The sequence below is a fragment of the Oncorhynchus masou genome, chromosome 33 (assembly GCF_036934945.1).
Source record: "Oncorhynchus masou masou isolate Uvic2021 chromosome 33, UVic_Omas_1.1, whole genome shotgun sequence".
NCBI classification, from domain to species: Eukaryota; Metazoa; Chordata; class Actinopteri; order Salmoniformes; family Salmonidae; genus Oncorhynchus; species Oncorhynchus masou.
Window position 1 is genome coordinate 37,859,235 of NC_088244.1, and position 10,688 is coordinate 37,869,922.

Here is a 10,688-nt window from a genome sequence, read left to right on the forward strand (position 1 = left end):
AGATATGTTGAATTCTAACGATGCACATTGACCTATTGCCTCTGTAATGTTGACCCTGAATAGCCTGTTCTATGTTGAGTGACTGAGGGCCATATCTTTCATATAGATTTTAAGACTAAACAATTCTAAGGACATAACCTTGCAGAGGGAGGGTATGAACATGTTTTATACTGGATAACTGATTTGCATTGATCGTATGTTTCCTCTGCGTGGTAGGACCCTCGCCTGGGGACGGCTTCCTTCTCCATGTTTGGGTCCCTGGGAGCAGCAGTGCAGGTGGTCCTCATCCTGTACCTGATGGTGTCGTCTGTGGTGGGCTTCTACAGCTCTCCTCTCTTCACCTCCCTGCTGCCCCGCTCTCAGGACACCAACCTCACACAGATCATTGGGAACTGTGTCTCTCTTCTGGTCCTCAGCTCAGCACTGCCGGTCTTCTCTCGCACTCTGGGTAAGAGTCCTCCCCGTTCCCCAGGTTTCTAGATTCTTGTCGTCTCGTATGGTTGAATGGAAAAAAATAGATGCGTCGACCCCCACAGTGGTGGTGTCATAATACCCATGAAACCTAGTGGTCAAACAGGGAAATGGTTCCAATCGTTTTCCCACCATGAATTGTGTCCTATGGGGGATTTTAGAAACACCTAAGGGCTGTGTTTCCTGTAGGCTTACCCTGACATGACGTTTGGATTACCATGTAAATCTCTCTCGTACAAAGGTGACTTATCAATTGTTTTTATTTCTTTATTTAACCTTTATTTAACTAGGCAAGTTGGTCCAAATTGTTATTAACAATGACGGCCTAGGAACAGTGGGTTAACTGCCTTGTTCAGGGGCAGAACGACAGATTTTTACCTTGTCAGCTTGGGGATTCCGATCTAGCAACCTTTCGGTTACTGGCCCAACTAGGCTACCTGCCCTCACATCCAGGGTAAGCCTACACGAGAAACAGCCCTTATTTCAAATGTGTCTAAAATCCCCTATTGGAAACATTTATGGTGTAAAAACAATTGGAACCATTTCCCTGTTTGACCACTAGGCTTTTGGGGTATTGTGACACCACCACTGTGGGGCTCTAATGCCTACTGTAATTAGACTGAGATCCTCTGGTTGTAGTATCATTTCTGAACACAAGAGGGCATGTGTATGCAGTCAATCACTATGAACACTGTGACCTTGGCCATGGTCAAGTACTGTGCTTCAGAAATGCACCCTTCTTTCCCTCCTCTCTTGAAGTATTCACAGATCTGAATCGGATGGATTAGTGAAAGTAATATGGATTTGAACTTTATTTATCCATGGGGGGTGTGAAGATATGCTGAGTAGTTTATAGTGTCAAACTAATCACATTCTGTCTCTTACCTGTTCTTCAGGGATCACACGGTTTGACCTCCTGGGAGACTTTGGGAGATATAACTGGCTGGGGAACTTCCACATAGTGTTCTTGTACAACATTCTGTTTGCCGGCCTCACCTCTGCCTGCCTCATCAACACTCTCACCTGGGCTGTGCAGGGAGAACTCATACGTGCCTTCGGTACGTAATGCAATCAGTCAAGTATTTACAAAGCCAGGAATATGTCTATGAACCTAATACCTGCCTTTCTATGTTTAGATGTTCGAGTCCATACTTTTGTATAACTTCACATCTTCAACTTAATGTCATGTTTAAATTGACTACATGATTTGTCCACCTATCTTGGCTGTAGTCGACTCCCACAATCCGTTTTTGGATATGCATCTTTCTTAGGTATTTGGTAGTCGTATTGTGTTACTTTCATTATGCAGTAGAAGGGTTGTGTCAGCTGCCAATAGTCGGTGTGTTTTCAGAGTGACTGAACTGTGAGCTAGCTTCCAAGGTGTTCTCTTCCCAGCTCTGGGCCTGGCCATGTTTCCCAATGGGTTGGTCTCCTTTCCTCAGATAGAAAGGCCTATACAATTCTCTCAGGAAAGAGGGGAGTAGGAGTCCCCTAGGGGCCTGTTGGCCTGGCTGCTGGGCCCCCTCCCGGGCCCCCCACACACACACTCGCCCTCTGCCCCTCCAACCAACACAAACAGTTCGGCGCGTAGAGCTGTGGACACCCCCCCCCCCCCCTTCCTCACGGGATAGATAGCATCTCTCCTCAACCGCTACCTCCCCAACAGCTTTTGTTCTGTTTTGTGATTGATGGACTTTCTTTGCACCCAAACTAGCCTTTTCAAAAAATATTTTATTTTTCTCACACACTGTCGGTGGTAATCATGCCATTTCGTTCCACTGTCGGTGTTAACCGTAAGTGTTGTATGTCTCCACAGGTCTCCACAAACTTCCTCTGACAGTGTCCCGCACAACCATCCCCCTCAAGCTCCTCCTGGCAAATGGCCTGTCAAAGATCCAGTGACTGACATTCTCTTGACCAATCAACCGTGATCTTTAATCCCGACTGGGACCTGAGCCCCCTGGATAGCATTCCCATTGGACCAAAGGCACCTTGTCTTCAGTCCTCCAGTCAATCTGTGTCTGGATCACCAAAATGAAGAGACCGGAGTGGAGGATTAGAAGTGCAGTTTGGACAATGACGCAGTATAGCTCTGCTCACTGACCAATACAAGTTGACTTGGGGAACAAACTTAAACGCTCTCGCTTTTTGACTACAGTACTGGGGTGCTATTGAAATCACTATGTGCAGTAATCTGAGGCAAAAATGATAAATTCTGTAACTGCTAAAATCTAGAACTGAAAGGGATCTTATCAGGGTTTTTGGGTCATGGCTAGAAGGGGTTCAACTATTGTCAGATGATATTACTTTTCGTAGCAGGTTAGGAGAATTAGGTTAAGGTTAGGAGAAGGGTTGGGGTTAGTTAAAATTAAAAAAAAAAAAGATCTGCTTTTGACGTTAATTTGAGAAAAGCTGGGTCCCTTCTAGCCATGACCGGGTTCTTGTTGACCTTGTGACATCATACAGTACATCCTGGACGTCCTAATGCCTTATGAGAAACTCACAATGGGTTCGAGAGGTGACGGTGGGACCGACTTACTTTGCTCTTTGGACTCGCACGTGTAAAAGTCAGCAAATCTATTTTTGGAACATTACGTTGCAACTGACATTTCCTTTTCCTGATCAGGGGTTGAGCGGTTGAGTCCTCTCTCTGCCTCCCCTCTCCCCACGCCTTCCTCTCTCTCTCATGTAAGACTACTATTTCTGGGCCTCACTCCTTTGAATCCCACTTCCATTTCTTTTTAAGACTCCTTGTCTGTCTGTAATGGTGTTGTGTCCGTTAATGAGAGGATGTTTTTAAACCTGGGTATTTTACATGCCTTGACCTTCACATAGTGAAGGAAGAGAAGGGGGACCGGACAGGGTTGTGTTCATTATGTTACGGCTTAAAGCATTTTGCAACGAAAAAAATGTGCATTTCAGTTCTCTAACATTTGGTGCCAGACGAACACAACCCAGGATTTGTTTTAGACTGATAACATTGAATTAGTGAACAATGTATGAAAAGATACCTGAACACAGAGGGGAAAATAGACAAGGGAGGTTATTGGTTGTATAATGGCATTTCTGTTCCCTTTAAAAAAAAAAGAAAAAGCATTAAGGAGCTTCCTTAATGCAAATTAACACTCGCGTGTCCTGCCTTGGACCAATCATACTGTGACTAGCTTGTTCATGTTCAAGTGCAATACTTTTTACGCTCCACTGCCAATTCCCATGACCTGTTTTTCCTGAACTTTTATATTAGAATAATATAAATTAATGATCTCTAGCGTTTTTTTAGTTATTTTTTTTAGATCTCTTTATTGTGATCCTGTGTCGTGCTTTTCCTTTGCTGTATCAGCATGTATGTTAAGTTTGTTTTAATTGTTGTTATTAGCTGTTAGACAATCAGTTCCTTTCTCTGTCACCAGCAGGGGGCAGGGTCTCCCAAACTCACCGGCAGCCTGAAGCATGCCCTGAGGTTCCGTCAGAGAACCTTCCGTCCTCAGGGCAATGGTTCTGTTTGGTCAGTCATTGCACATAAGCGTTGACTCATTTCATGTCGCGTAAACACGTCTTTCGAGTCTATTGTTTGGGGAGCAAACAGTTTATGGTTTACTTTTAGTGCTCTAAAACGTTTTGATGTTGTAAAATGTATGTATTTTTTCATGAGCCGTGGAGAAAAGGGCATAATCTGTCTTGTCTGATATCTATGGATTGGTATGAGTAATAAGACTGTTACAGTGCAGTTGTATAGTAGTTTATCTATACATGATCAGGTCCCATTATCCAGCCCATCTGACTTTGTGTGGGCGTTTGCTGGCACGTCTGCCCCCCCCCCCTCCCTCTGTGCGGTTTACGCCTGCCCCACCCCCTCTGTGCTGTTTGTCTGCCCCCCTGTGCTGTTTACGTCTCCGTCCCCCTGTGCTGTTTACGTCTATCCTGTGCGTGTACGTCTCTGTCCCCCTGTGCGGTGTACGTCTATACTGTGCGTGTACGTCTATACTGTGCGGTGTACGTCTATACTGTGCGTGTACGTCTCTGTCCCCCTGTGCGGTGTACGTCTATACTGTGCGGTGTACGTCTCTGTCCCCCTGTGCGGTGTACGTGTATACTGTGCGGTGTACGTGTATACTGTGCGGTGTACGTGTATACTGTGCGGTGTACGTGTATACTGTGCGGTGTACGTCTGTGTCCCCCTGTGCGGTTTACGTCTGTGTCCCCCTGTGCGGTTTACGTCTATACTGTGCGTGTAAGTCTGTGTCCCCCTGTGCGGTTTACGTCTATCCTGTGCGTGTACGTCTGTGTCCCCCTGTGCGGTTTACGTCTATACTGTGCGGTTTACGTCTGTGTCCCCCTGTGCGGTTTACGTCTATCCTGTGCGTGTACGTCTGTGTCCCCCTGTGCGGTTTACGTCTATACTGTGCGGTTTACGTCTATACTGTGCGGTGTACGTCTGTGTCCCCCTGTGTGGTTTACGTCTATCCTGTGCGTGTACGTCTGTGTCCCCCTGTGCGGTTTACGTCTATCCTGTGCGTGTACGTCTGTGTCCCCCTGTGCGGTTTACGTCTATACTGTGCGGTTTACGTCTGTGTCCCCCTGTGCGGTTTACGTCTATCCTGTGCGTGTACGTCTCTGTCCCCCTGTGCGGTGTACGTCTATACTGTGCGGTGTACGTCTCTGTCCCCCTGTGCGGTGTACGTGTATACTGTGCGGTGTACGTGTATACTGTGCGGTGTACGTGTATACTGTGCGGTGTACATCTATCCTGTGCGTGTACGTCTGTGTCCCCCTGTGCGGTTTACGTCTATCCTGTGCGTGTACGTCTGTGTCCCCCTGTGCGGTTTACGTCTATCCTGTGTGGTGTACATCTGTGTCCCCCTGTGCGGTTTACGTCTATCCTGTGTGGTGTACGTCTGTGTCCCCCTGTGCGGTTTACGTCTATCCTGTGCGTGTACGTCTGTGTCCCCCTGTGCGGTTTACGTCTATACTGTGCGGTGTACGTCTGTGTCCCCCTGTGCGGTTTACGTCTATACTGTGCGGTGTACGTCTGTGTCCCCCTGTGCTGTTTACGTCTATACTGTGCGGTGTACGTCTGTGTCCCCCTGTGCGGTGTACGTCTATACTGTGCGGTTTACGTCTACTGTGCGGTGTACGTCTATACTGTGCGGTGTACGTCTATACTGTGCGGTGTACGTCTGTGTCCCCCTGTGCGGTTTACGTCTATACTGTGCGGTTTACGTCTGTGCCCCCCTGTGCGGTTTACGTCTGTGCTCCCCTGTGCGGTATACGTCTGTCCTGTGCGTATGTCTGTCCTGTGCGTGTCTGTCTCACCACCATTTGTTGCCTTGCTTTAATCAGGCCCAGAAGAAAGCCGTTGTATTTGGGCCCGTCTGTCATCGGAGGCCGTCCCTGATAACGCTATAACCAACGTTTCCTCCACTCGGATGCCACCGCCAGATAAACCAACAAAAAAAAGGCCAAATCAAGAGGAGAGGCGACGCTCTCGCTTTCTCTCTCTCACCTCCACCCACTCCCCCTTTCTTCCATCTGTTTTCCTGGCATATTATTCATTTCCTCTTTTGGAGGCAGAAAAAGAACCCGGTTCTGATTCATGACTCCTTGATTTTTTGTTTGCATTTCTTTTTCTTGTTTTCTTTTGTTTGATGTTTTTTAAATGAGCTGTCTTTTTGTTTTTGTGTTGCCTTTTCCTCCGCTAAAAGGGAGTTTAAGTCTAAATGTTCCCGTAATGCTACTTACTGTACATATCAGAGGCTTGGTGTGCCCTGTGGGTTGTAGGCACACACGCCACCGAGACATGTCAGTTAATGAATACAGGATTGCTATTAATTAGGTTTGTTCTGGGTGTTTCTGTGTGGGAGTCTGTCTGTGCATCCACTTGTTCTGTTCACATTTCATTGACCCCTTCTCCCCCCTACACTTAACCTAATTAATTTAGTGAATGTGCAACCGAGACTAGTGATATTGTTGCAAAGCCACAAGTAATGGCAACTCTTGTTCGTCACAAGGCGTTTTGAGTTGCTGCGTTAAGATTCTTAATTCTAGGAAATTGAGAGGATTTGATAGTTGGGATTTTGTATTAACGTCATAACTTGGAACAACTGGCAGAGAAGGAAAGCAACCATATCAATGCTCTTAAGTGTTCCTGCAAAGAACCTATCACATGTTAACGCCTTTCAATTTAGCCATGAACATGCTGGACAATTTGGTACTATTATAGTCTAGATTAAACATTCTGATAATTGCTAGTCTAGAAATGGAACAAACAGTTCTCTATCCTGGAATTTAGAGAACCATTTTCTCTCCATATGGTTGTGATACATATACACTGAGTGTATAAAAGATTCTAAGAATACCTTCCTGATATTGGAATCCACTTGGTGTAGAAAGCGTTTCACAGGGATGCTGGCCCATGTTGACGCCAATGCTTCCCACAGTTGTGTCAAATTGGCTGGATGTCCTGTTGGGTGGTGGACCGTTCTTGATACACACGGGAAACCATGTCTGGAGATGGAACGCGCACGCAATCCATGTCTGGATGGAACGCGCACGCAATCCATGTCTGGATGGAACGCGCACGCAATCCATGTCTGGATGGAACGCGCACGCAATCCATGTCTGGATGGAACGCGCACGCAATCCATGTCTGGGTGGAACGCGCACGCAATCCATGTCTGGGTGGAACGCGCACGCAATCCATGTCTGGGTGGAACGCGCACGCAATCCATGTCTGGGTGGAACGCGCACGCAATCCATGTCTGGGTGGAACGCGCACGCAATCCATGTCTGGGTGGAACGCGCACGCAATCCATGTCTGGGTGGAACGCGCACGCAATCCATGTCTGGGTGGAACGCGCACGCAATCCATGTCTGGATGGAACGCAATCCATGTCTGGATTGTGTCGAAGCTTAAAATGTAACATGTCTCCCCTTCATCAACACTGAATTTGAAGTGTATTTAACAAGTGACATCAACAAGGGATCCTAGCTTTCACCTGGTCAGTCTGTCACAGAAAGAACAGGTGTTATTTTGTTCAGTGTACAGTCAGGTCCATAATTATTGGCACCCTTGATTTAAAAATGAGCAAATAAGATTGTATACAATAATGAACTACGTTGCTCCGTATTTGTTGTTTTGGCTGATCTTTATCAAGGGTGCCAATAATTGTGCACCTGACTGTACATGCATATAGCCTTTGTTTGTAATGCACTGAACTATGCGCTCCACTGAACATGTTGCCATTGACCCTGAACTTAAACCTCACCTTGAGTGTAAACAAACACAGCAAAAACTATGCCATGAGGTCGAGGTCTGGACTCACCCAATTCTTTGTTGAAATACTAGTTTGTGTTTACTGAAACACTGAGGAAGTTTGATATTGTAGTACTGTCTGTTTGTTTAGTGTTTTTCACTAGTTTAGATACCTGGCAGTTGGTTTTAGTTGTAATGAAGGTTCACGGGGCAAAGGTTGGTGGTTGCAACGCTGGTCCTAAAAATTCACTGGAGAGAAGAGGGTGCGGATTTCACTTTTATTCTCTTATTTGTGGCACCACCCACCCAGAGCTTACTTAAAATACAATAAAATAAAAACGAATAAATTACTTGGAGGTAAGTTGACTGTCTCAACCTTGATTCCACTGAAACGTGTGACGTTAGTATAGCACCTCCGAACAAGAAAATAAAGAGCCTTGATACCGTAGTGCAGGGGCCACCCAGTTGGGGTCTCAACTTACTGTTGCAAGTTAGAATGGTAGAATACAAAAGGTGCAATTTTGAAATGTGGTTGTGCGTCATCAGTTTCTCTTATGTCAGTCACTGATAGACAATTAGCCCATGTCAGCTCGCATAGTTTAAGGGCCAGCTTTCTAAACAAATGTATCAATCTAAAATGTTTTATCGTGGTTGAATTACCAGCCGTGGGGCCCCCCATTTTTAGTTTTGTCAGCTATGTGGGGTGGGAGGGGTTGATGTTGGTACGCAGACCCGTGAGCAACTGCACCCCTTCATGAGTTTTTTGTTTGTTAGTTTTTTTGTGGCCCCCACTCACATCAAAGTTGCCCATCCCTGTTGCAGTAACTCTGCAATCAAAGAAGTGTCACGTTCAGTAATGTAACTAAATACACAGCATTTGACTGCTAGTTCAGCATCCATAGGACCATATCGGAGACAAAACAGGAGTGGGGAGACGGGCAGCGTGTATAACGGGATAAGATAGGCTATCTTTATTGTCAAAACACAAGAATGAAGGGGGGGGGGGGGGAGACAGATTAGCTTTCCTGACAGCCGGCCGTTTGATGTGCGTGCCAAAGTGCATTAGGGTTCTATTCTTCCCGCTGTTAGCTGACTGGCGACACACAGAGCTGCTCACAGGAAAAGGCGAGACTTTTGTGCTAATCAACTGATAATGGCAGTCACACTGTCCATTTGCCACGGCTGGACTGGCGGCAGGCGGACCCTCACACTCGCGGCACACTTCCTTCACACGCTGGACTGGCAGGCCTCTGATCCATATATATATATACGTCCATAAACCATCAGTAAAACACATGCTCATCTACTAGAAGTGGACTAATGTTACACACAGTAAATACTCAGGACCCTGAATCAGCCTAGTCTTGGACTACAAAATTAAAGATTCACCATTGAGTATGTTTTTTTTTTTTTTTTCAGTCCAGAACTTGGCTTAAATCTCTGCCTGGGTAAACCAGCCTTTAGAATGACAGAACCCTTGAGGTGGTTAGCAACCAACTCATTCAAGGGGACACCTTGCTTGATGTCAGCGATCTAAACGATGAAGCCGTGTAGAGTGTGGTCATACATAGGCCTACTGTATGGTGTGGAGGACAGCTGCAACTGTTATAATATCAGGTATAGATAGAGCTCTATATGACTGATTGTTATAGAAGTATGCATGATCTCCGACCTGTTTGTTTGGGCCAGGAAGTTCCACCCTGGCCCGCTATTGTCCGGTCTGCTGTAGCATCAAGTCCCAACAAAGTATGCAACTATAGTGTATGTATTTGTGTGCCTGCGTACACCTGTGTGTGTGTGTGTGTGTGTGTGTGTGTGTAGTGCATTTGGAAAGTATTCAGACCCCTTGACATTTTCCATGAGCCTTTTTTGCATCAATTTACACCCCATAATGACAAAAACACATATTTTAAAGACTTTAAATTGTTTTAAATACATTTGCTATCACATTTACATAAGTATTAAGACTCTTTACTCAGTACTTTGTTGAAGCACCTTTTGGAAGCAATTACAGCCTCAAGTTTTCTTAGGTATAATGCTACAGGCTTGGCACACCTGTATTTGGGGAATTTCTCCCATTTTTTTGTTTCTGAAGACCCAGTCAAGCTCGGTCAGGTTGGATGGGGAGCGTTGCTGCACAGCTATTTTCAAGTCTCTCCAGAGATGTCCAATCGGGTTCAAGTCTGGGCTCTGGCTGGGCCACTGAAGGACATTTAGAGACTTGTCCCGAAGCCACTCCTGCATTGTCTTGGCTGTGTGCTTAGGGTCGTTGTCCTGTTGGAAAGTGAACCTTCGCCCCAGTCTTGAAGTCCTGAGTGCTCTCGAGACAGTTTTCATCAAAGATCTCTGTACTTTGCTCCGTTCATCTTTCCCTCTCCTCACTAGTCTTCCAGTCCCTGCCACTGAAAAACATCCCCAAAGCATAATGCTGTCACCACCATGCTTCCCCGGGTATGGTGCCAGGTTTCCTCCAGACGTGACGCTTGGTATACAGGCTCAAGAGTTCAATGTTGGTTTCATCAGACCAGATAATCTTGTTTATCATGGTCTGAGGGTTCCTTTTGGCAAACTCCAAGCGGGCTGTCATGTGCCTTACTGAAGAGTGGCTTTTGTTTGGCCAATCTACCATAAAGGCCTGATTGGTGAAGTGCTGCAGAGATGGTTGTCCTTCTGGAAGGTTCTCCCATCTCCACAGAGGAACCTCTGGAACTCTGTCAGTGACCTTCGGGTTCTTGGTCAACTCCCTTACCAAGGCCCTTCTCTCCCGATTGTTCAGTTTGGCCAGGCGGCCAGCTCTAGGAAGTGTCTCGGTAGTTCCAAAGTTCTTCATTTAAAAATGGAGGCCACTGTTCTTGGAGCTTCAATGCTGCAAACATTTTTGGGGACCCTTTCCCAGATCTGTGCCTCGACACAATCCTGTCTTGGAGCTCTACATACAATTCCTTGGATCTCCTGGCTTGATTTT

The 10,688-nt window shown here is 46.2% G+C and overlaps 1 protein-coding gene across 2 annotated transcripts in view; it reads left to right on the forward strand.

Annotated features, from left to right (window-relative positions):
* lmbr1l (limb development membrane protein 1-like) overlaps nucleotides 1–6,300 on the forward strand; it is a 37,119-nt gene extending 30,819 nt beyond the window's left edge. For both annotated transcript variants that reach the window (XM_064957582.1, XM_064957583.1), the window contains exons 11-13: nucleotides 217–448; nucleotides 1,368–1,529; nucleotides 2,288–6,300. In XM_064957582.1, the coding sequence (XP_064813654.1) occupies nucleotides 217–448; nucleotides 1,368–1,529; nucleotides 2,288–2,373 (480 nt within the window). In that variant the 3' untranslated portion in view covers nucleotides 2,374–6,300. The remainder of the gene's footprint in view (nucleotides 1–216; nucleotides 449–1,367; nucleotides 1,530–2,287) is intronic.
* Nucleotides 6,301–10,688: the final 4,388 nt, after the last annotated feature.